Here is a 26,713-nt window from a genome sequence, read left to right on the forward strand (position 1 = left end):
AAGAACTATATAATTCAGAAAATCATCTATTAAGCAACATAGAACCAATCTAGCTGCTGTTGCTGCTAAGTCGCTTCAGTCATGTCCGACTCTGTGCGACCCCATAGATGGCAGCCCACCAGGCTCTGCCATCTCTGGGATTCTCCAGGCAAGAATACTGGAGTAGGTTGCCATTTCCTTCTCCAATGCATGAAAATGAAAAGTGAAAGTGAAGTTGCTCAGGCGTGTCCGACTCTTTGTGACCCCATGGACTACAGCCTACCAGGCTCCTCTATCCATGGGATTTTCCAGGCAAGAGTACTGGAGTGGGTTGCCATTGCCTTCTCCAAGAACCAACCTAGACAACATATTAAAAAGCAGAGACATTACTTTGCCAACAAAGGTCTGTCTAGTCAAGGCTATGGTTTTTCCAGTGGTCATGTATGGATGTGAGAGTTGGACTGTGAAGAAGGCTGAGCACCGAAGAATTGATGCTTTTGAACTGTGGTGTTGGTGAAGACTCTTGAGAGTCCCTTGGACTGCAGGGAGATCCAACCAGTCCATCCTAAAGGAGATCAGTCCTGGGTGTTCAATGGGAGGTTGATGCTAAAGCCAAAACTCCAATACTTTGGCCACCTGATGGGAAGAGCTGACTCATTTGAAAAGACCCCAATGCTGGAAAGATTGCGGGCAGGAGGAGAAGGGGACAACAGAGGATGAGATGGTTGGATGGCATCACCAACTCAATGGACATGGGTTTGGGTGAACTCCAGGCGTTGGTGATGGACAGGGAGGCCAGGCATGCCGTGGTTCATGGGGTCGCAAAGAGTTGGACACAAATGAGCAACTGAACTGAACTGAAATTCACCCTAAGCATTCAAGTAGCTCAAGTAACTAAATAGTCAAGTAACTAATCTTCCAACAAACTCTTGATATCGGAAAACCATCCTTAATAATTTGTGTTATTTCCCTCACTCACTGTATAATCTGACTTGCTAGGACTCTTGTTACACATACCATTAAATGAACCCCCATTCTAAAAGATCTGTTAGAGAGAAGGTGGTAGTTAAGAGAATGAACTGACCGAGATTCAAATCCTGGCCCTGCTAGTTTCTTTCAGGGCAGTTTCTGCAAATCTGTGCCTCTTTTTCCTTATCTGAAAAATCAGTAATAGGAATAGTAATTTCTATACAGGATATTAATAGTGATGGTAGGAAACAAATGGTTTGGCTCTCGCAAATAAAAGAAAAATAGGAAATAAAGCACAACTAATCCATAATTTTTAAAATTATGAATGGGTCTTCGTTGCCGTGCGTGGGCTTCTCATTGCAGTGGCTTCTCTTGTTGCAGAGCACGGGCTCTAGGGGTGTGAGCTTCAGTAGCAGCAGCTCACAGCCTCTAGAGGACGGGCTCAGTAGTTGTGGCACATAGCTTAGCTGCCCTGTGGCACGTAGAATCTTCTCAGACCAGGCATCAAACCTATGTCCCTTGCACTGGCATGTGGCCTGTCATTCACTGTACCACCAGGGGAAGTCCACTAGTTCATAAGGAAAAAATCAATCTTTCGATTATTTGCAAGGTGCAGTTTTCACTGTCCTCAACACCTGAGAATTTACTAGAAATGTGTAACTTTCACATGGTCCTAACCAAATGAATCAAAACCTATATGTTTTCCTTTAATAGGGTTTGTGAGTGACTTCTTTCCTCACTGCAACTTGAGAAGCACTGCCCAGCTTTATTATTCCACTTAAATGTTAGGTTGTAAAGAAATATAATTAATTAATCACATTATAGCATCACTTCATTTTGAATACTTTCTTTTTGAAGTTCACATACACCAATAAATATTTCCTTTATATATATTTTTAAGCTACATTTTATAGGCTTGGTTTATTTACTATACCTGCCACATCATATATGTTATTTTAATTCAATCAAAATACTTCTAAACTGTGCATAGGGTAGAGGGTGGACCAGTAATGTATGAAACAAATTTATTAATTCCAATAAAGATGCATTCTAAATTGTGTTTATTGAATATAATGAAATTGGCAAGAACACAGTCGTTATTTTATTAATATATAGAGAGATACAGTGAATTAAGGAAGAGCCTGTGTCTGCAGCTTCCTGAGCACCAAGCTGATTGAGAGGATTCACATTTGTGTAAATCACCCTCTGCAGATACAAACAGAAATGCTTTATGTGTATATGCTACATTATGCAGGTTATAGCGTCAGATACTTAGGGGCAGGGGTGAAGCAGGGCAGAGAGGCCAACTTTCAGAGGGATGATTTAATACAGGAAAACTGGGAGGCTGAGGGAATAGGGTTTCATCTCAGAAGGAAAAAAAAGAGAGTCTTGAATATGGATTTAAAGAAAGCTGGAGTTACCTAGCTACAGAGAAAAGGAACAGATGTTAGAGTAGATGAAGAGAGTGTAGACACAGTGACTCTTCTGCTCTTTCCTCCTACGGGTTCAAATAGAAGCCACATCTTTCTTAGTCTCTGTGATAGGGCTGTTTAGGTCGCCGAGCCTTTGTTCTCAGGGCTTAGTACCATAGTATCAGTTGTAAGAACTAGTTTATTGCTAACATTCTTCCTCCATATATTATATAAATTTGAGTGCAAGAAAATATAATAGACTATATGAACTGTTTTTTAAAAAATAGAATTTTAAAATGACATAATCATAATTGCTTATATATACACCTGTGAAAATAATAACAAGATGTTTCTTTGTTTTAGGTTTATGCAATCAACAGTGCGGGTGCAGGGCCAAAGGTTCAAATGAGAATAACCATGGATATTAAAGGTACATGAGCTGCCTTCCCATGAAATGCTTTTGTCTTAAAAGTAATTATAATTTATTTTCTGTATTAGAGTTATGGATGTAGCTAAGCTTTTAAATGATGCATATACATATAGTAAGCATACATTAAGTAATAAGTAGTAATATATGCTTATTAAAGCTGTAATTAAAATACCTAAATCATGAGGCAAATTACCATGTTAATTACAGAGACTGTCTGCTATATTTGTTTTCTGCTAAATTGAAATTTTGCTGAGACAAACTTTATAATTGTATTTTATATTTTTTCAATTTTATTGAAAAGGAAACTCTTTCTTTAAATTACCCATGACTGGACTTTGACTAGTTCTAAGTAGATTCTCTGACTGATCTTTTTTTGAAAGTCAGATTCTTTTAAGTTAATAAAATGGTATTTACTGAACTACCATAGAATCAACTGTATGATTCTGGCTATAAAGTAGATCTATCAATTCATCATTGACAGGGATTTTTTTCATAGAAAATATATAAAAATCTAGAGACTCCCTCCCTCACCAAATTCCACAAAACCCACAGGAGGTTATTAAGAGGAACTTAAGGCCACTCAGTTATTCAGGGTGCCTTCTCAAGAAAGAAACGTGCACACGGATTTGTCCCTTCTCTAAAAACCTGTGTGAAACCTGCAGAGAGATTTCTAAAACTATATGTATTGAGCTTTAGTAGAATCCCACCTGATCCCCTTTCTAAAATGAAAACCATCTTCTCTCAGCCTTTGGTAACTGCAGCGCAGCACAGCCATTCAATGCCGTCTTTAGGCGGGTCGAGGGTCACGTCGCTGAGGCTGAATCCTGGGTTGGCCACTTGCTACCTTGTTTGGCTTTAGACAAGTTTCTTAACACGTCTCAGTTCAGTTCAGTCCAGTCGCTCAGTCGTGTCAGACTCTGCGACCCCATGAATTGCAACACGCCAGGCCTCCCTGTCCATCACCAACTCCTGGAGTTCACTCAGACTCACGTCCATCGAGTCCGTGATGCCATCCAGCCATCTCATCCTCTGTCGTCCCCTTCTCCTCCTGCCCCCAATCCCTCCCAGCATCAGAGTCTTTTCCAATGAGTCAACTCTTCGCATGAGGTGGCCAAAGTACTGGAGTTTCAGCATTATCATCATTCCTTCCAAAGAAATCCCAGGACTGATCTCCTTTAAAATGGACTGGTTGGATCCCTCGCAGTCCAAGGGACTCTTAACACCTCTAAGCCAGTTTAATAGAGATAATACTAGTTCCTACCTCATATTGTGAGGATTAAGAGAGAATCTGAAAAACCCACAGTATCTAGAAACTTGCTTTGTTAAAAATAAGAAATATTCACTGTAAGATGAAGCTGATAAATTTTATTTTTTCACCACTGGGTAGTTTATATAACTGTAATAGTATTTCTTTGTTATTCAGTGGCAGACTTACTCATATATTCAGTATGTAACAATAGATGCATTATATTTGTTTAGTGAAACTTCCCATTTCAGACATTTTGCTCATCCTCCAGTAAAGATGATTAGTTCTGACTTCCCACACTTTACATAGAGCAGATAGACTCATGACCAGTTATCTAGAGAAAATGGACGAGTACTGGTAGCAGGGATGGGGGGTCTAAAAAATTGAATTTTTCTCTCGTAATATGCATAATTTTATTAATGACATGGAGTAACACTGGATTAACGATTGTCATATCAGTTTGGACAGTACTGTCCAATGACAGATCCTGGAACTGGAAACCTTGTCTTGGGGGCTCCCCAGTGGTCTCCCTTGAACCTGGAGGCTGTTCCTGCCACATCCTTCCTTCCTTCCTTCTCCTCATTTACACGTCAGAACTGTGATCTTGCCACCTACTATTGCTCCCGGCTCCCCTATTCTCCACAAATATTTCCCCCAGTAAACCTCCTGCATATCTAACATCAGCATAACCCTGACATCTCAGAGGAGTGAGCTAAAGAATTGAGTCAAAAAGATTTGGTTCATGTCTTGATACTTCCCTTTCACAGCTATGTGGCGTTAAGGCTATTTTCCTCATTTATCAAATGGAAATGATACTGCCAATTTTATGGCATGGTTAAGAGGCTTTTTAAAAAGATTTTATGAGAATTGAAGTTTGATTAAGTAACTTACTGATGCTCAAACAGCTAGTGTGAGGAGCTCTAAGATGAAACAAGCAGAACCTCTACAAATATTAGTTTTGAAGATACTTGTATGCATTGATGGTAAAATGTGAATTATCATGACACTTTTAGAAATTATTCTGGAAATATGTGTTCAAGTTAAAAGTACATGTACCTTTTCTTCCAGAAATTCTGCACTTGGGAATATATTCTATAGAAATAAAAGAATCAGTGAGTAAGACTTAATAAGGCTGATTAGTGAAGCAAATGTTCAAAGACTGAAGGAAAAGTGAATTCCTATCACCCAGTGAATGATTGAATAAATGTGATGCAGTTGTACCATGACAAATAATACAGTTATTAAGAAGAATGAATTAACCCAGAACTTGCTGACTTGAAAAGATTTATACAGTCATTGTAATAAAAAGCAATATGTGGTATAATACTTAACAGAGCCCCATTAAAATGTATCAGTGAGAAAAATCCATTACATATGACTTTATGTATTTTTATATGATTATGTGAACATAAAAATATGAAAGGATATCATCTAGTTGTTTGGGATGGATAACTGTGGGGTTGGAGGGCAGAGCTCCTGGTGTGACTAGAACAGAAATTAGTGAACCAGCTAAAGGAAGTAAGAGAAAAAAAAACACACTAAAATATTAGTATGATTTAATACATTTGTGAAAATTATATGTATATATAGTTTGAATTTCTTTAATACATGAAGAGGAATCCGACATCTGAAAATCACACCTGGGCTCCATTATCTCAGGCAAGTCTCAAATATATAATATTATATCATTAGGAGGTAATAATTGCCAAATATCTGCCGTATCCAAACAAAAATGTTTCATGTTATTTACGTTTGTCATCACTTTATCTGTAAATTACCTGCATTAAAGGAGAATTTAAAATGATTTTCTCTTTTCTGTAAGAACAAAAAATCAACAGCTAGTGATAGTTCTTCTTCATGTTTCCAGCTCCAGCACGACCAAAAACCAAACCAACCCCTATTTATGATGCCACAGGAAAACTTCTTGTGACTTCAACAACAATTACAATCAGAATGCCAATATGTTACTACAATGATGATCATGGACCAATCAAAAATGTACAAGTGCTTGTAGCAGAAGCAGGAGGTATCCTCACATGCCAGGTTATCTTGTTAAATTGTGGAGTGTGGACTGCTCAATGCTAAAGACATTTCAATTCAAAATTAGTATTATAAGATAGACTCTTGATTATTACAACATCCTTTGAGCTTAGTAGATTGTCAATATTATCATTAATTTTACTGATCATTAATTTATGCCTAAATAGTTTGTCAAAATTAAAAGACATGTGGTTAAAATATTTATTTATTCTATATGCTGGTAGGATTTTGGCAGGATGCAGTCTTGATAGCTTCTTTGAAGGTGGGAAAGTTACTCTTGACTGAAGAATGCTTTTTCTCTGAGACGTCATTCTCCACAATAGTGTCGTGTCTGATGGGATAGATAGGGTTACCTGCTTATCCTGGTAGATCAGTTGAATCATCCCTTGTGGTTCAGAAAGTGAAAGATGTTGCATCCAGATTTTTTCTCATGCAATTATAGAAACGCCTTTTATAAATGTGAAAATACGTTTGGATATGACTTGTAATAATTCTTCTTTTTTCTGAAAATAGCTCAGCATGATGGAAATGTAACAAAGTGGTATGATGCATATTTTAATAAACCAAGGCCATATTTTACAAATGAAGGCTTTCCTAACCCCCCATGTACAGAGGGAAAAGCAAAGTTTAGTGGCAATGAAGAAATTTACATCATAGGTGCTGATAATGCGTGTATGATTCCTGGTAATGAAGACAAAATCTGCAATGGACCTCTGAAACCAAAAAAGCAATACTTGTAAGTATAGTTTATGCTTCCTATGCATCATGACAGCAAGCTAGTTGACATTTTTAACCCATCCATCTACTCCTCCTCTCATTTTTTCCAGTAAGTACTGGATATCCATAACGTATTGTGACCTGATGCATGATAAAGATCAACAAGGCATTGTCTTTTCATTCAGTAAAAGTACAGTCCTAGGGAAAGTAGGCAAACTTATAAGTAATTGTGGTTTGAAATAAGCAACTAAGGGCAATATGAATATTGTGCAAATTGGAGAACTCAGGTAGGAGAATTTAATTCTTCTTGTAAAGGGCTATGTGACTAGTGTGCGATGTTTTGTCTTTCTCATCATTCTGCCATGCATGCTGATGTATGTACCGCTTTAGAAACACTATCCTCGTCTTCCAGTTAATTGTGGCTCCCTTAACTTCAGTCATAACAATCATTTTCAGCTCTTCATATTATCAAACATCTAAATGGTGTATTAAAATATTTATATTCACTTTAGTATTTGGTATTGTGTAGATTATAACACTCTAATATAAAAACAGATGTTGATATTTTAGCTCTATTAAATGCTTTGCTAAATTTGGCTTATTTTTTCCTACTAAGTTGACTATTATATCATGACTATAATTTTTAAAAATTTAATTTCCAAAATATGATTTTTAATACTAAATTTGAAAAATACAGCTAGTTTCACTTTTGCCTACTAGTTAAAGTGTTATTAAATTCTTCATAAACATCCTAGGGCAACTTAACATTAGAAAGAGAAGTTAGAGCATTTTTTTTCCAAATGCCTATCATCTGTTATTAAGAACACTTACTTGGTTACTAAATTATGCCCTGAGATTAATCATCATACAATAACAGTTATAGATATGATATACTATAAAGTTTTATATCTAAGAATTATTGATTTTGCATAATTTTACCAAAACATTTCATATAAACCATAAAATCAAAAGAATTTGAGAACAGCAGAGGTTATTAATGTAGATTGATGTTATATTTTAAAATTCTTATATGTTCATAGTTTTAAAATAAGGTAAATTTTGGTTGTCTCTGTGGTGATAGAATTATCCAGCGATTTTTAAGGCTCATTTTCTTTGCACCCATTTTCTATGTTGTATGTCATGGAAGCATATAAAGTGAAAATATAGCTATGCACACGCAGAATTAATAAGCATTATTATTTGTTTACATGTGAACAAGGTAAGTTTTATATGATCATTCTAAATCTGACTTACTGGTATTTTCAAAGGTGATTGAACTGTAATAGTTATGTTTAAATTGTGCTTTTGCTGACATTAAGTCATTTCATCCAAACAAATATATGAGGGAGATGATCTACTTAATCTGATTAACTGCTGACTATTCATGAATCTGGTCAGAGTTTTAGTCACACTCTGATGAAGTTGAAAAGGTCTGTGTCCAGGATAATTACTCATAAAGATACTATTTGTTCTGATGGTGGCAGATTTCTAAGTTTATACTTTTTAAATTCATGTTCTCTGAAAAAAAATGTATTTTTCCACAGCTACTTGTTTAAATTATACATAGGAAAAAAAAAGTCATATGTAAATTGTTTTTCTTCTTCCACAGATTTAAATTTAGAGCCACAAATGTCATGGGACAATTTACTGACTCTGATTACTCTGATCCTGTTAAGACTTTAAGTAAGACATTTTTGTAGTTTAATTTCATTTATAATCTCAACATGCTAATCATAGCTGTAATGTTCCTTAGTAAATGTATTCCATGACTGAATGTTCTCAAGTATAAAGTCATTTCAAGGTTAATTATGTTGACTAAGGAAAAAGTAGTATTTATAATACTCTTTTAAGTGATGGGCTCCATCTATTCAAATTTGGACATAGATTTCAATATGGTATTCAGTCTAGGCTGATGTGTATGGACATTACACTAAGAAAATATTTGGTTTTTTCATATGCAATCTTCTATGTAAAACATTTTTACTTCATAAAAATGAAAAAGGATTAAGGAAATTTTTCTGAAATAATCCTGAAAGTTAGAAGCTTATCAGTCTTTTTAAGTTTTCTGTCTGATCAGTGCTTTCATGAGTTTTTCAATTGTATCTACCCAGTCAGGCCTGGATAAAACATAAGTACCATTCAGTCAGATGCAGACATATTTCTTCCTTTTCTCTTTCTCCCCCTCCTCCCCTTCCTACTGCTACTTCTCTTTCTCTCCTCCACCTCCTTCACCATCAACATATCTAACATTAAATATTCTGCGCCAGACATACTCTGAGGTCCTTAGTATGTATTAACTGATGGATTCTTCACAACGATCCTTTAATTTAGGTCAGTCGTTCTCAATGGACTGATATTACTGTCTGGGGATTTGGCAGTGTCTGAAGCCATTTTTGGTTGGGTTGTCCTAAGTGGGGGGGCTGAGCTAGCGGCATCCTGTGGGCAGAGAGGTCAGAGGTGCTACTGCCTAGCCTCCAGGGCGTAGGCAGGCCCCTCCAGCAAGGAGTTATCTAACCCCTAATCAATGTGCTGAGGTTCAGAAACCCTGTTAGGTTGCTAACGTTAGCTCCATTTTACAGATGAGGAAACCCTGGCCCAGATTCAGTAATTAAGTGGCTCTACCAGCACAAATTTATAACCATTAAACTGCAAATGCAGGATTTAGATCTGGATTCAAATCTTGACTCTATTTTCTCAAGTGGTAATTTCTATTACCTTCAGTTTCCTTATTTGGAAAATGGTGATATTATCTGCCTTGAAAGATTTATGTAAAACAACATGGGTAAACAGATTAACCTTTTATAGTTAATAAAAATGCTGAATGCTTAATAGCTTCTTTTTGATAGATTATAATGAAAGATTTAAAAATTATACTTCCTTGGGAGCAATTCTTTCCCTAGGATTTCTCTGAGTAATTTGCAACATTCTATCTCCTGTGTATCAGTCTCTGAGCCTGTGGAACTCTGTGTGTTGTTCAGATCCACAGTATATATCATCAGTGCAATAGATTTCGGTGAGAGTTAAGATTGAGAGAAGATAAGAGAATGTTCCACTATTTTTAGTTAGAAAGTCCCATCTGGTTCTGGACCATTAATTGTATAAAAAGCCAGTTTCTTCGGCCTCCACTTAGTTAAGGAAACTTTGGATCTTGAAGAAATGTAGTATACCATTTGCTACATTAATGTTTATAAAAGAATAACATTTTATTGGCTATGCTGTCTGCCTAATTCCATAAATATCACTGGTTTATTTTTACATGACAATTCAATCATTTTAAACTTTTGTCAAGTGTTTCTGCATTTGAAGGATGTGTTTATCACACCTGACACTGCCTCAGTGAATATTTTAGTGGCATCAACATCATTTCCTTACAGGAAATGCTATAGGGTACAGCAGTCAGAAACCACATATTACCACAGCTAAATGCTGAGCCCAGTATATTAACTGATGGAAGATAAGAAACATAGTACAAATGGATTAGCTCATATGTCTTAGAGAAATGACATTTTGTAGATGCAGTGCTAAAAAGAGCTTACTTTGTGGTATTGTTTGCTGTGTATTATTCATCTCACAGCTTCTTGGGTTTATATAGATGACTGATATGAGGACAGCATGTTCAGCTGGTTATCTGGAATGTAAAGTTGACACATCTGGGTTAATAGGAATGAGAGAAGAGGGAAAGTCAAGCGTCAGGAACCACAGTGCACAGGGATGTGAGTCCTCAGATACTGGATGGGCCCCATTCAGCACTGGCCACAGGCAGTCTCAGGATGTTGCTCAGCGATGGTCTCTTCTTTCTCTTCCTGTCTCTCACAGCCAAGGCAGTGGCACGCAATAAATAATTCTAGAAGGCAGGAGAAATACGCTGGTAAGTTCTCTGCTTCCTCTCCTGGAATCACCACCACCACCCCAGTCACCCAGGTGCTAATGTCTGTGCGCCCTGGTAACCGCAGGAGTGTCAGAGGATATAAGCCAGAGAAGGAAGGGCAGAGCACCAGCTCTTACCAAGGGTAGAGTAGGAGGGCTGGGGAGCCGGACTGGACGTGGCAGGTGGAATGCCATTGGGTTGGTAAGGGGTAGTGACAGGGAAGGGTCATATGTATCTACGATCAGTTTTTCAGCGTTCATGTTATTTGTTGGAGAAGGAAAAGGCAACCCACTCCAGTGTTCTTGCCTGGGAAATCTCATGGACAGAAAGCCTGGCAGGTCACAGACAGTCGGACGCGACTGGGCATGCATAGACCCGTGACATAAAGACAGCTTTTCAGGTTCCTCCTTAGAGTGGCCCTCAGTGGGCTCTCTCCTGGCAGATAGCAGCTCGATAATAGGCTTTTGCTCTGTAATGCTCACTCTGACTGACTGCACAGAATTCTGCTACCTAGATGGTTATCTGTAGCTAGTAAAACAGTACTGGGCAGGAGTAGATGGAGTTTAAAGGAGTGCGACCCTCAGTTATGGTGAAAGGAAATATTCAGATTTGTAATGTGTCATGTACCACTGGAGCAGAATTCTTTGATCTAGAGCAAAGTAGCTCAGTCATTCTGCTGGTGAATGGATATAACACCATCAATTTCTGGCCTCACATTATTATTATTTTTACCTAGCTATTGGATATTGTGGTTCTGTGTCTGTCCGGTTCACTCTGATGAGTCAGGTCAGAAAAGGTGCTGGTCTACAGTTGATATTCATAAAAAGCCATGAAGTCGTAGTTTTTGGAAAAAGAACATTGCTGAGGAGGATATAGTAGAAGGACTCAAAAAAGAAATGAAGTTGACCATTTCTATAGTGGGCCGTGGCCAATGGCAAGAATGATTTCACGGCTGTGTGAGTGGGGGCCAGCAAACAGCAAATGCATTGGTATAACATCCCTGGGGTCATAAGAGGACCAAGGATGCACGTTGAGTCCTCTCCCTCTAATATGTCATGTGTTAGGATATAGGACTAGTGGCTCCCAGCATTTCTCACAAGCCTGCCCCATGCTTGGGTATATCTCACTCTTTAGCCAAAGAAGTTAGGTCCCATCTAGGTCATCAAACCACCACTGGATGTACAGTCATTCACTGGTATTTTGCACACCACGGGCAAGGAGCTTCAAGTTGAGCTACCTATCAGTACAGTCTTCAGGATTTAAGCACCTGTTGAAGGCTGTGTTTTGAAGTTAGCATAGGACAGGCACTTACAAGACTGGCCATTTTGATAGTGGCTGCGACTGTAGAGATATTATTATTGGGATGTTAAATTAGGGGCAAAGAATCACTGATGAACTAAAAGGCTTAAGATTAGTGAAAAGGCTAGCAGCGGGACAAGCGAGAAGGGGCCAGATAGGGCTTTGCTAAATAGAGATGAATAAGGTGGAAGATGAGTCACACCTGGGGAAGTCTTGATGACCGTAGGAATAATGCAGAATGACAAGTGCCATCATTTTAATCCTAAAGATAGACTTACAACTTACTTTTATTTGCATTCAGGACTGAGGCTTAGAATTTTTATTAACCAAATTCATAATTCTTAAATTCATTTTTAAAAACTCGTCCTTAGGTACATAAGTTTATGGAAACTGCTTGCAGGCAAAGTTTTGATTTCACGGTTTCATTATAGAGGAGTCCTATGATTTGAAGAGCAGACACTCCGTTATGTACCTCACAGGGCTTCATTAAAGCTGAACAAGAGGAAACAAACTCCACAGCAAAGGCACTCTGTGATTGGTTTTTTTTTTCGGTCATAACACTCATTTAATTACTGTGCTGACAATGGAAAGTTCTAGTATTCTCACTTGAGAAGAAAAATAAGGAGTCACTATATATGTTTTTTGTGGCAAAAGGAACAGGGGGAAGTTTTATGATGTTCACAGGCAGTAGTAATGTGATAGTGAAGCTCGTAAACTCTGCAGCCAGACAAGCAAGTTACAGGCCATTTTGGCATATATGGAATTTGTGACTTTGAATTAGTTACTTAACAAATTAACCTCTGCAGTCTCATTTCCAAAAGTAGAATAATACCCAATTCATAAACTAACTGGGCTTCCCTGGTGGCTCAGACAGTAAAGAATCTGCCTGCAATGCAGGAAACTCCGATTCAATTCCTGGGCTGGGAAGATCCCCCGGAGAAGGAAATGGAAACCCACTTCCAGTCCTCCTGCCTGGAGAATCCCATGGACAGAGGAGCCTGGCGGGCTACAGTCCATGAGGTCGCAAAGAGTCAGACACGACTGAGCAACCTACACTTTCACTTCACACTTTCATAAACTTAACTGGGAGATTAAATCAGATGAATGTACAGATTAATGAATAAGTTTATTAATAAATATAGGAAATGTTTTTTACTTATGTGCCAAGCCCTTCATGACTGTTTTTCTCTATGTAGCCTCATGTATTTTTTCACTACAACCCTATAATGTGATTTCCTATGTGTGGGTATCCCTAATACATTGCTAAGAAATCTGAAGCTGGGTCTTTAAGCAGCTTGCCCAAGGTTACAGAGCTGGGGAAGTACACCACCAGCTTTTAGACCCAGGCAACCTGACTTCAGGCAATGTTGTGTTGCCTAGAAATTACTAAGTGCCCAAGTAGCTTTCATTACTATTGCTAATTTTTCTGCTCCTGCATACTTCCTATCCTTGTTGTACCATTTTCTCCTCTCAGTGTTTTAAACTATTTCTAGCTGTTCTCTTTTCACCTTCTCAGCTTTTTAAGGCTAACATTAAAACATTAGTATGCTTTATTTTTACACATAAAAATGCAGTAATTCCTTTTGTTTTTTGTAAACAATAAGTGTGACTTTTCTCTACATCCTGGAAATAATTGTTTAGTATCTACTTCTAAGATTTTGCATAGCTGATATATGAAAGTAACATTTATTTAGGGTATTTTAGTAGATATTTCTTAAATTATGACATAGAATGACTTCTGGTAAGTTCTTTGTACAGTATTCAAATATTCTGGATGTCTAGTACAGGGCTGAAAGAAAACTTTTTAACTGAAATTCTGTCATAATAAATGAGTTATAAAGCTCAAAGTCACATTCTCTTATGTGATATGTATCTGTATCAAGAGGCAGACATTGTCCTAGGAGCTTTATAACTCCTTTAATTCAAGCTTCTCCTGAGAAATATAAAAGTAGCTTAAAACGTCAGATCCATAGGCTGAGTTTAAGTAATGATAACTTTAATCAAAAGATGATACTTGTAAAAAATTAGTGCTTTATGATTTGCTTAATTACAGTAGAGCATTAGTTATGCAAATAAAATGATGTGACCTTTCATAGGATTTTAAGTCTCTTTGGGAAATGACTTGTACATATTATAAAAAGAATGCTCATACTTTCAAGCAGAAGAGTTCCATTTCCTGTGACAGCACCTAGAGAATAACTTCACTCTGTACTGGTGATGCTCTGTGGGTACATACGTAGCAGTGAATCAAAATTTGTACACGACAATCACAGTACATTTTGTCCTTTCCTAGTAGTACATTTGTAATGCACGTGCCTAAAGGATTACCTACTGTTTATTAATACATTATATGTCATTTCTTCACTTCACTGGGCTGGTGCTTTGAAATGGTAATTTAATCTGAAAATTTCTTTGGTCTATGAAATCATTTTTTTCCCACTAGATTACAGAAGGGAAGCAAAAAGCAAAGGAGAAAAGGAAAGATATACCTATTTGAATGCAGAGTTCCCAAGAATAGCAAGGAGAGATAAGAAAGCCTTCCTCAGTGATAAATAAGAGGAAAACAATAGAATGGGAAAGACTACAGATCTCTTCAAGAAAACTAGATACACTAAGGGAACATTCCACGCAAAGATGGGCTCAGAAATGGTCTGGACCTAACAGAAGCAGAAGATATTAAGAAGACGTGGCAAGAATACACAGAATAACTGTACAAAAAGATCTTCACAACCCAGATAATCACGATGCTGTGATCACTCACCTAGAGCCAGACATCCTGGAATGTGAAGTCAAGTGGGACTTAGGGAGCCTCACTACAAACAAAGCTAATGGAGGTGATGGAATTCCAGTTGAGCTATTTCAAATTCTGAAAGATGATGCTGTGAAAGTGCTGTACTCAATATGCCAGCAAATTTGGAGAATTCAGCAGTGGCCACAGGACTGGAAAAGGTGAGTGTTCATTCCAATCCCAAAGAAAGGCAATGGCAAAGAATGCTCAAACTACCACACAATTGCACTCATCTCACACACTAATAAAGTAATGCTCAAAATTCTCCAAGCCAGGCTTCAGCAATACGTGAACCATGAACTTCCAGATGTTCAAGCTGGTTTTAGAAAAGGCAGAGGAACCAGAGATCAAATTGCCAACATCCGCTGGATCATCAAAAAAGCAAGAGAGTTCCAGAAAAACATCTATTTCTGCTTCATTGACTATGCCAAAGCCTTTGACTGTGTGGATCACAATAAACTGTGGAAAATTCTGAAAGAGATTGGAATACCAGACCACCTGACCTGCCTCTTGAGAAACCTGTATGCAGGTCAGGAAGCAACAGTTAGAACTGGACATGGAACAACAGACTGGTTCCAAATAGGAAAAGGAATATTTCAAGGCTATATATTATCAACCTGCTTATTTAACTTCTATGCAGAGTACATCATGAGAAATGCTAGGCTGGAGGAAGCACAAGCTGGAATCAAGATTGCTGGGAGAAATATCAATAACCTCAGATATGCAGATGACACCACCCTTATGGCAGAAAGTGAAGAAGAACTAAAGAGCCTCTTGATGAAAGTGAAAGAGGAGAGTGAAAAAGTTGGCTCTGAAGATCATGGCATCTGGTCCCATCACTTCATGGGAAATAGATGGGGAAACAGTGGCTAACTTTATTTTTCTGGGCTCTAAAATCACTGGAGATGGTGATTGCAGCCATGAAATTAAAAGACACTTACTGCTTGGAAGGAAAGTTATGACCAACCTAGACAGCATATTGAAAAGCAGAGACATTACTTTGCAAACAAAGGTCCATCTAGTCAAGGCTATGGTTTTTCCAGTGGTCATATATGGATGTGAGAGTCGGACTATAAAGAAAGCTGAGTGCCGAAGAATTGATGCTTTTGAACTGTGGTGTTGGAGAAGACTTGAAAGTCCATTGAACTGCAAGGAGATCCAACCAGTCCATTCTGAAGGAGATCAGTCCTGGGTGTTCATTGGAAGGACTGATGTTGAAGCTGAAAATCTAATACTTTAGCCACCTGATGCAAAGAGCTGACTCACTGGAAAAGACCCTGATGCTGGGAAAGATTGAGGGCAGGAAGAGAAGGGGACGACAGAGGATGAGATGGTTGGATGGCATCACCAACTCGATGGACATGGGTTTGGGTGGACTCCAGGAGTTGGTGATGGACAGGGAGGCCTGGCTTTGTGACTCCATGAACCTCAGCAAGAGTCGGACACGACTGAGCAACTGAACTGAACTGAGATTCCAAGGTCTAGTGACTCAGTGCTACCTGATAAAGATGATTCTTTATTCATCTTCATGTTTCCTTTCTCAAGCGTATCCAATTAGGAATGTGCATGTTAAAATTTATGAAACAAGCCATTTATATTTTAATGTGTGAAAAAGGTGTGTCTAAAATACTTTATGAGCTATTCTATGCTCATTTAGTGTCTTCTAAATTTAGGTGAAGATTCTAGGTGACCATGAAACTCTGACAAATATTTAAGATTCAGTATTTATTCACATCCACCATGCAGAGGAGCCATAGAAACTCTTTTCGATTGTTAACATTTGTAAGCACCAAGCCAGGGGAATAAAGGTGAAACATTAATCCCTGTGTATTTTACAAATAGTTAACCTATGTTGTCACTTGTTTTTAATACTTTTTACAGTAAAATTATATAACTTAAAATTGATGATAATTACTAATTGTATAAAAACAAAAACTTTATAGTTATTTGGTTTAATGCCTAATCCCCTGAAAAGTTTTAATTTCTACTTCAAAACTGAATTTTCAATCAGTAAATTTAAAAAGCATTTATTGAATATTTGCTCTGTGCCTGATATTATTCTCAGACTTTGTATACAGTTGTGAATAAAATAAAGACACCTGTCTTCAGGAATCCTACTTCTGGACCTGTAATAGGATAATAAATAATGAATTTTAAAATAAGAGGGTTATGGAGGGGGGGAAAAGTAGAACAGAGCGCAGAAGAGGCAGGAGGGGGAGACAGGAAGTGGTGGGGCTGTAACTTCCCATCTTAATGGGGTAATGTCTGAGTCTGCTTGGGCTGCCATTTCGAATGCCAGAGACATAGCTTAAACAACAAGATTACTTTCTCACAGTTCTGGAGGTAGGCAGTCCAACACAGAGCTCCAGCCGGTTCTGGATGTGGTGAGCGCTCTCTTCCTGGCTGGAAGGAGGCCTCCTTTTCGCTCTGTCTTCCTGTGGCCTTTCCTCAGCATGCGCACACAGAGGGAGAGAATAGGCTTCTGGTGTTCTCTTCTTAAAGCGACACTAATTCTGCTCAACCCTTAGGACCTCAAATAACATTAATTTCATCCTTACTCAAATACTGTCACCTTGTACTTGTGTTAGGGTTTCGGCATATGCATTTTGGAGGGACACACATACTCAGTCTATCAGAGGCTTCATTGACTAGGTAATATTTGAGAAAATTCTTAAAGGTAATGACATGGCTCCCCAGGAAGATCTACAAGAGAAATCCCTTTCCAGGCACAGGAAGAAGCCGGACAAAGCCCTGTTTCAAAAGGTGTATCCCAAGAACAATAAGGAGACAGTCTGGCTCCAAAGCAGTAAGCCAGACAGCAATTAGAAGGGAAGTCAAAGAGATAACAGGGAACCAGAGTGTTAATGAGGGACCAGAGACCATTAACCTATGGCCATAGGCCACTGGAAGGACTTTGGATTTTGCCTGTGAGAGATGAGGAGGATTTTAAGTAGAGAGGTAATATTTTAAAAGCATTATTCTTGCTTAACTGTGCTGAGAATACATAGAGGACAAGGATAGATACAGGAAGACTTGTTAGGCGTCCATACAATAATTCATGCAAAACAGCATGGTGGCCTTGATCAGGTTACTTGCAGAAGAGGTGGTAACAGGTGAATAGAGAGTACACGACAGTTCTGAATAGTATGATGAGCCCCAAGTGCCTGTTAAGCTTGCCACACCTCTATTCATGCATTTGCCATTGCACCCCTATTTTAAATTACAGGAAGCATTATCTTCCACCCCAAATACTTTAGCTTATTTCTCTAATAAGTCTGCTTTTATTGTTGCAGTTAAACAAAATTAATGTTAGATCCTTGATATTATGTAAAACCACCTGCTTTCAAAACATCCTCTGATTTTTTTTTTCTTTATAACTTTTTTGAAACAGGATCAAATGAGAGGTTCACACATTATTTTTGATTGTTGTTTCTCTTAATCTGGGCTTCCCTGGCGCCTCAGATGGTAAAGAATCCACCTGCAATGCAGGAGACGTAGGTTCGATCCCTGGGTTGGGAAGATAGCCTGGGGAAGGAAATGGCAACCCACTCCGGTATTCTTCCCTGGAAAATCCCATGGACAGAGGATCCTGACGGGCTATAGTCCATGGGGTTGCAAAGAATCACACACAACTGAGTGACTAACATTTTCCATTTTCACTCCTTCTCAGTCTATTTTCATCCAGAAGAGACTTCTTCCTCCTGCCTCCCCACTCCTATGCCAGACACTCATTTAGGCAACTAGATGAGCTGTCCTGTAAGTGGTTCCATGTTCTGAATTTATCTCATTGCTCTTTACTGATGTCATTTTATTCTTGAACTCCTTTTCCTACTTTCTTATAAATTAGAGATAAGATCTAAAGGTCTGAACATGCACAATGAACATTTTGGAAGGAATACTTTACAAGCGTTGCTGTGTAGATCAAAATACCTCACGTCAGGAGGTATATGATATCTCGTCTCACCACATTTTCAGTGACGTTAAAATTGATCAGTTAATTTAGTGATAGTGACAGCATGATTCTTCACTGGAAGCTTTTTTCCCATGTTGTAATCAGCAAATAATCTGTGAGGTGATAGGGACTTAAACATTTAGGGAATGTCAGACTGTCAACCTCCTAGTCATTTAAAGATGCATTTGTGATTGTTACCTGTCAGTTGTTTCATTAGGAATGCAAAATTAATTTCCAATTTTATTATTTCTTCCACATTTAAACAGAATTTTCCTCTAAAAGGGAGCTTTTTCTCCTTAACTAGGGCTTTTTTTTAATTCATAAAAATAGAAAGCCAGGGGGGGAGAAATGCTTAATTTTCTCCCTTTAATTTCAAAGTTTTAGAGTGAAAGAAAAGTCATTTAACTAAAACCAGAGGTTACAAAGTAGTATTTTTTAATTTTCATTTCTATTTCATTGAATAATATTAGAACTCATGGGTTTTTATACTGGTATTGAATATATTTTTATCAGTTTCAGTTTTTATTCATCGTAAAGTTTAAAATGTTCCATCTTTGGCCAGTAGGACCTCTTTCAGATGACCTTTTGTTCTTTCTATACCATTTGCCTTTGATAGTTTCTTAGCTTTCTTGCCCCATTAGATGTCCCAAATTCCTTCTGTGCCCTAATCACAATTTGGGATTACTATCGCTCCAATTTTCCCTAGTTTCTTTTAGTGAAAAGTGTGTATATCTAGAAGATAGAGTCAACAGGAATTCCTCAGGGATCTTGGATGTGTTCTGCGAATGAGAAAGTCAAGTATGACTGCAAGACCTGGGGACTGGGCAGCTAGAACAAATGAAGTTGCCATCAGCTAAGAAGAAGAAAGATGCAGCTGGAAGGAGGGACAAATAGGAGTTCAGTTTGGGACATTCTGATTTTTAAAATTTAATTACATTTCTATATAAGGTGTATAGTAGGCAATTGAATATACAAATTGGGAGTTCCTTAGATTACAGTTAAGTAGACATCATCATATAGATGAAAATTAAAATCATGAGGTTGCATGAGTGTACCAAGGGTATAAGAAAGAGGACCAAGGATTGAGCCCCAAAGTTAAAAGATCTAGAAGATAAACACATGTGTACATTTTGTTAACATTATTGAGAAATAGGCCAAAGTATATCTTTTTGTATTTTAGACCCAACAAAGTATCCCATATCATAATAATTAACGATCATGTTACACTTTCTCTTCAGGTGAAGGACTTTCAGAACGAACTGTAGAGATTATACTTTCAGTCACTTTGTGTATCCTTTCCATCATTCTTCTTGGAACAGCTGTTTTTGCATTTGCAAGGTGAGACTATTTGCATTAGACTTATTCCTAAGATGCTTTATGGACAGTTAACGGTTTAATTAGGAGACAGAAGCCCACAGTGGTTACTAGAATGGGAAGCACTTAATAATAACAACTGTTAGCAAATACAAATAGTTCACTATTAAAAGGAGTAAATGGAAACACTAAGGGATCCGAAAGTAGCAACTGCAACAAAGCTGCTCTCTCTAGTCTAGGGGAAAGTGGACAACACGTGAACAAACTGGAAGTTGTCTTGCTCCCAAGTTTGTCATGGAATGGCCACCACAGGCACATACATCATATTACAGTGAGCAAAGATATGACAGAGAAAGCAGCGGGAGCTGGTCTCTAGAAGCTGCCCACCATTACTGGAGGGTAGGCAGCCTGGAATTAGTGAAAGCAGTCCATGCTGCCCGACTGTGGATGGGCTGAAGCTACTCAGCATCATTCACTGATGGGATGGAGAAGGCCTGAACTCTAGAAGCAGCTGGAACTCACTTAGGTGGACTACTGGCCTTCCACAGTGAATCATAATGCAGCCCTAGAACACACAAGGGAAGTATCTCCCTCTCCCCACTGCCTTGCAGGATGACTGCTGTCCTCTATGAAGAAGGCTCAGCATCCCACCCCCTGGCCAAGGAGTCTAGCTCCAATATCTCAAAGTGGGACAAAGAAGTAGATATAGGCCTGAGAGACAAGTTTACACAAAAGGGGAAGGTGCCAGGCTTTCTACATCTTTGAATGTTTATAACTCTGATAGGTTTACTTAAAAAGATTTTAATCAGGTTTGATCTTTGGGTTCGGATGATCCCCTGGAGGAGGCCATGGCAAACCACTCCAGTATTCTTGCCTGGAGGATCCTCATGAACAGAGGAGCCTGGCGGGCTACAGTCCGCACGGTTGCAAAGAGTCGGACACGACTGAGCAAGTAAACACAGGGGAAAGAACAGGGGAAATCTTAGTTGTGATTCTAAAATCCAGTTTCATTAGATAGATAGACAAGTTAAAGGGACCTTCCATTTGTAAAAATAACCATTATACTAATTTCTTAAGTAGCTCAGTAGGCTCTGTTTTATCTGAAGAATGTTGTCCTGTATTGTGTTTGCCAAGCATCCTCTATTTCATCTTCAATCTTTTAAATTATCATTTGAACTCATGTACACCTGTGGTGGATTCATGTCAATGTATGGCAAAACCAATACAGTATTGTAAAGTAAAAAAATAAAATTTAAAAAAAATTTAATGCATTAAAAGAAATTTTGAAGGGCTCTTGATATTTTTCTTCTACTAGATAGCATTCTCAGGTTCACGAGAAGACGGTGAGAGTTATACTGTGCAAGCTATGGTCCTTGTCCCTAAGGGACACTCAACCGCTGTATTCACAATGTTATTCTGCTCCCAAATCATTTCTTTATAGGATGAGCTCCTCTAGTGGGCAGAAAATGGCCCCTTCTTACTCCCTGCAACTTCCCTTCATGTGGCTGTTCAGCCACTAGAGTTTGATCTCACCTGAACATCCCCTAGGCTTTCACACACTGCTGCTTTTGTTCAGTCAACCGTAAATGTGCTTCCTCCACCTTCTGCAACACCCAAGTCAAACTCTACTTTTTATTTCTTCTAAGTGCCAACAGTTGCAATCCCATATCATTTCATAACTGATCAATTACTGTTTTACAAGTTGTAATTTGAATATTTTTCCTCCGTATGCTTTTTCTACATTCCAATTCTTCTCAACTAAATTATATCCTTGAGGATAAGGACCATATGTTTTACTTTCTGTATCACCCTCAACACATAAATCATAGCAAGTATTAAATATTTACACTACAAGATAGAAAAGCTAAATATTACTTTATATTTAACATCAATTTGATTTCCAGATTCACGTGACTTCTATTTTTGAACCTGAGTTTTCTGGTTCTATTTTATACTCTTAGATTATATAAAGAATATATAATTAGATATACATACTTGGCAATATTTTTATAAGACTTATGTATCTTATCATATGTAAGTGTTTTATTTATGTAAAAACAGTGGAAGGTTGTCTGTTTGAACTGGTGCTGATAGCAATGAGCTGTGTCCACACTGGCATATTCCTTTTTATGATAAATCTATGGGACAGCTTGAGGGAGGAGAAACAAGCTCACAACATCCGTCTCATTCACTCTATACTTTAAATGTGTCAGTGACTCAGGCCTTGAAGAACTAATTCTCATTAAAAATAGCATGTTAAAAAATGAGAGTAGAATATATTCTGTGGAATTAAAACAGAGAGAAGAATTTGAGTAGCTGTAAATTTGCAACGAGTTCACAGAAGTGATCCCAACAAAGAAATTATTTGACTAACATCTTAAAAAGAAATCTAAATACAAATACATGCCTTCTATGCTAGTTCCTCTTTGGACTTTACTGCACTTACTTTTAGAATTCGACAGAAGCAGAAAGAAGGTGGGACATACTCTCCTCGGGATGCAGAAATTATTGACACTAAATTCAAGCTGGATCAGCTCATCACTGTGGCGGACTTGGAACTGAAGGACGAGAGATTAACACGGTGAGCACACTCCTCTGGGCGAACAGTGGTCCAGAGGGCCCAGAGCCATGACCCTATTGTGACCTGTACTTGTTGGAAGTGTTTGTGGGGCTTCTATTTACACAGGTCACAGAGGTTTTCTTTCAAAGGGTGACCTCCATCTTCTACACACTTCTCACTGGTGTTCAGAGAATCACTTAATCTTCCTAATACTTTGAGTTCAATATGAACCTGGGCCTATAATGTTCGGCAAAGCTTTTTTTCCCTCCTGAGATAATATTTGTATACATTAAACCTTTAAAATTATGTCTAATAATTCACTACATATGATAGTATTTTTTTACATTGGATTTTTCCTGTCCACATTTTAAATTACATATTTATTCAAATTTGTAACTACTTGATATTTATCACTTTTTATAAAAGCCTTCCTTAAGCTCTTTAATGTAAAACATTATTGTATTCAATGTAAAGTTACATTAAACTCTAAATTATACATTAACACTTCATTTTTTAAATTGCTTAGTATTTAGGATTAAATAGAAAGTAAAATTTATCTTTGAAAGGAAAATTTTTTAAGTATGCACTAAGTATGTGCCATCAATGTGTTTTGGAAATAAGAGTACTTAATTATAAATGTTAAGTAATTTTATATTCTTTTAAAATCATAACTTTTTCAAAATGTTGGTGCATTTGAAAAACTTCTATTAAGATAATTTACCAAACTCTTAATAAAAACTATCATCAGAAAGTTTTAGATTCTTATGAGATTCAGTATTTTATGATGCTCACAGCATGTGACAATTGTTACAAAGTACCTGCACAGTCGTGTTGAACCTTTGGAAGTTATTACTATGAAAATATGGCATCAAAGGTCTTAAACTTAAAAAGGAATTAATCATTTATAGTTGTCATCTACCAAAGCTGGTCTTTGCCTAATAGACTGACTTTGCACAAGTATTTCTAGCATGTCTAAAAATATCTAGTATGTGCTATAGATGGAACTGTCATCTGATAAGCAGGGTCCTTCCGAATGCTACAGAATGAAAGTTATTCGGTGTTATCAGTAAATTACAAAGTACTTTGGTTCGTTGGATGTGAAAATTCCTTTATACTTATCTACATTTGTTTATGTTCTAATACAGGTTGATCCTATCTAAAATGGATAGTGCTCCAAAGACTGTAAGATAGTTACATTTTAAACCACATAAAAGATCAATAGATCTGCAGGGTAACCTGCCCAAGCTAAATCCTATCATAGAAACAATAAAACATCAACAGTATTAGGCTATGCCTCAGTTTTATAAGGGTCCTGGTGCATAGTAAAAGGAAGTTTCTTCTCCTTTACCCCTGTGGGCCCAACTCCCTTTCCACATCCCTTTCTCAGTTAAGGCCTGGGATCTCCATCTTTCTTCTACATGTGAAGCATAAAAGGAATGAAACTTCAAATCTCTGTGTAATTAATTAATTCTAGTTTTTGAACAATTTAGTTGAATCTGTTCATGTGAATTTCTAAGCATCCAAACATGCTTACAGTATTTTTTTAAAGTGAAAGCTGGTCAGTCGTGTCCAACTCTTTGTGACCCTATGGACTTTACAGCCCAAATTCTCCAGGCCAGAATACTGGAGTGGGTAGCCTTTCCCTTCTCCAGGGGATCTTCCCAACCCAGGGATCTAACCCAGGTCTCCCGCATTGCAGGGGGATTCTTTACCAGCTGAGCCACCAGGGAAGCCCAAGATTACTGGAGTGGGTCGCCCATCCAGCCTATCTCCAGGGGCTCTTCCCGACCCAGGAATCAAACCAAAGAATCTTTATTAATCGCCCAAAAGTCTCTAGTACGTGGATCTTTAGCAGTTATAATACAGTGGAAAAAGTCAGTCAGTATTGGAGAAAGTATTCTTTTTAAAGAAGGTTACCACTCTATAGAGGCTATGTGAGGTCAGATCCTCTAAGCTCTGTGTTATCACAGCTTGCCCCCTACTCCGCTGAACACAGCCATTATCAAAAAGGGATAATATATATATATTAAATATCTGTCATGACAGCTAATGGAAAAGGTGGGCAAAGACTGTATAGATTGTTTATTATTGGGTACTTAATATTCAAGGACAGCCTCATTTAACATTAACTCATTATTTTCCCGCTTCCATGTTTGTTTATATATGTCACTTTATTTGTAAATAGGTGCAGAATTGCCTTTAAAGTATATTTCGAATAATTTTAATCTACTTTTGCACATAGAAAACTGGTATATATTACTGCTAGTAATAAAGTTAGGAATTCTAGTTTTCAATGCTTTTTGCTTCTTTGTTATGACTCTAGTAATCATAACTGTAATACATTGGTAATTCCAATGTCACATACTAATATGCTTTGATTACAGAAATTTATTAAAATAACTGTCTCCAGCTTTATTATTTACTGAAGGTTTTTCATGTTAATAAAGTCACATACATTAGATGATAAGACTAGAAAATATAGTAACAGATGCATAATCAGCCGTGTGCACATATGCATGCAGTCACTCCTCAGGGAGGCTCTAAGCTCTTTGCCTGTATTTCAGGTATGGGGAAGCCTAAACCTATCAAAAGCCACACATGTCTGATGAGGACTGAGCCACAAAGACGGATGGTAGATTCTGGGAGTGAAGACTCAAGGAGTTTGAGTTAGCTTCCAAATTGCTGAGTAACTTATGCCACGTGTCTGTCATTTATAAGAAGGAACTTAGACAATTTCCTTTAAATCTACCCAACTAACATATGCTCTTTCCACTTGAGGTTTAGGCAAATTTTTTTCCTTCCAAACTGCCCACTTTCTTCATGCTAATTGGACTGCCATTTTTCTTCAGTGTTATATTTTGTCACTTGTCCGTAACAAATGATAAAATATCTAATTAGCAGTTAAAATATTAATTTTAATGGAGTTATCTGATTGACCAAAAATGGTCATTACAATAATTGATATTAAATCAACTTTAGGACTTACTTAAGGTCTTATAGTTAAGAAATTATATACGCATGTATAGCTATATACATTTTTTAAGATTCTTCCTATAATTTCCATATATGTAAACTCATATTATTTGATTATATTATACCTTGTTTCATTAAGGACCTGAAGATGAATTCTCTCATCGTTTTTCATCTTGAAAACTAATGAAACTCAAAGATTTAGAACTCTATAAATCCAAGAGAATATTCAGTGATATGCAAAGAAAATGTTTTAAATTCTTGTTTAGAATGATAATGATATCATTTCATTATACCATTTTGATATTTTTAGTGAACACAAGCTATATATATTAGGAAGAATATTTAATATTTGGGTTCATCTATTCTACATTCACCAGATTAGAAGATAACACTGAGATTTGCTATTTGATAAACAAATTCACAAAACAACGTTTTGTGATGGCTCTTTCGTCATTAACACATTGAAGTGAGAAATGTTTCTAGGAGAAAATATTAGCAACATGAGCATACATACACACTGGTAGCACAGACCTGTCTCTTTAAAATTACTGAGCCTGGATCACAGAATAAATCATGAGGAAATAAAAAAATACAAAGACAAATGAAAATGAAAACACGATGCTCCAAAACCCATAGGACACAACAAAAGCAATTCTAAGAGGGAAGTTTAATGATACAAACTTACTTGAGGAAATAAGAAAAATCTCAAACAACCCAACTTTATATCTAAAGCAACTAGACAAAAACAGCCAAAATCCAAAGTTAGTAAAAGGAAAGAAATCACAAAGATTAGAGCAGAAATAGAGATGAAGAAAACAATAGAAAAGATCAATGAAACTAAAAGCTGATTCTTTGAAAATATAAACAAATGTAATAAAACTTTCACCATACTCATCAAGGAAAAAAATAAGAGGGCCCAAAATAATAAAATGAGAAAGGAAAAAGGAAAAGTTACAATGGACACCACAAGTGTACAAAGGACCATATGAAATTACTACAAGCAACTATATGTCAATAAAATGCACAACCTGAAGAAATGGACAAATTCTTATCTGCAACCAACTAAGACTAAACCAGGAAGAAACAGAAGGTATGACCAGACCAGCTACAAGTACTGAAATTAAATTGTTATTTAAAAATTCCCGACAAACAAAAGTCCAGGATCA

The 26,713-nt window shown here is 37.3% G+C and overlaps 1 protein-coding gene and 1 long non-coding RNA gene across 2 annotated transcripts in view; one reads left to right on the top strand and one right to left on the bottom strand.

Moving 5' to 3' along the window:
- Window positions 1-26,713, top strand: part of PTPRQ (protein tyrosine phosphatase receptor type Q) — a 304,390-nt gene that overhangs the window by 232,881 nt on the left and 44,796 nt on the right. Inside the window, exons 48-53 of the mRNA XM_060412482.1 lie at window positions 2,724-2,790; window positions 5,904-6,062; window positions 6,590-6,812; window positions 8,403-8,476; window positions 19,939-20,038; window positions 22,467-22,595. Of these exons, the coding sequence (XP_060268465.1) occupies window positions 2,724-2,790; window positions 5,904-6,062; window positions 6,590-6,812; window positions 8,403-8,476; window positions 19,939-20,038; window positions 22,467-22,595 (752 nt within the window). The remainder of the gene's footprint in view (window positions 1-2,723; window positions 2,791-5,903; window positions 6,063-6,589; window positions 6,813-8,402; window positions 8,477-19,938; window positions 20,039-22,466; window positions 22,596-26,713) is intronic.
- The window catches only part of LOC105614699 (uncharacterized), a 90,379-nt gene continuing 69,252 nt past the window's right edge, over window positions 5,587-26,713 (bottom strand). The window contains exon 2 of the long non-coding RNA XR_009599879.1: window positions 5,587-10,637. This is a non-coding gene — a long non-coding RNA (uncharacterized LOC105614699). The remainder of the gene's footprint in view (window positions 10,638-26,713) is intronic.

The sequence above is a fragment of the Ovis aries genome, chromosome 3 (assembly GCF_016772045.2).
Source record: "Ovis aries strain OAR_USU_Benz2616 breed Rambouillet chromosome 3, ARS-UI_Ramb_v3.0, whole genome shotgun sequence".
Classification (NCBI taxonomy): domain Eukaryota; kingdom Metazoa; phylum Chordata; class Mammalia; order Artiodactyla; family Bovidae; genus Ovis; species Ovis aries.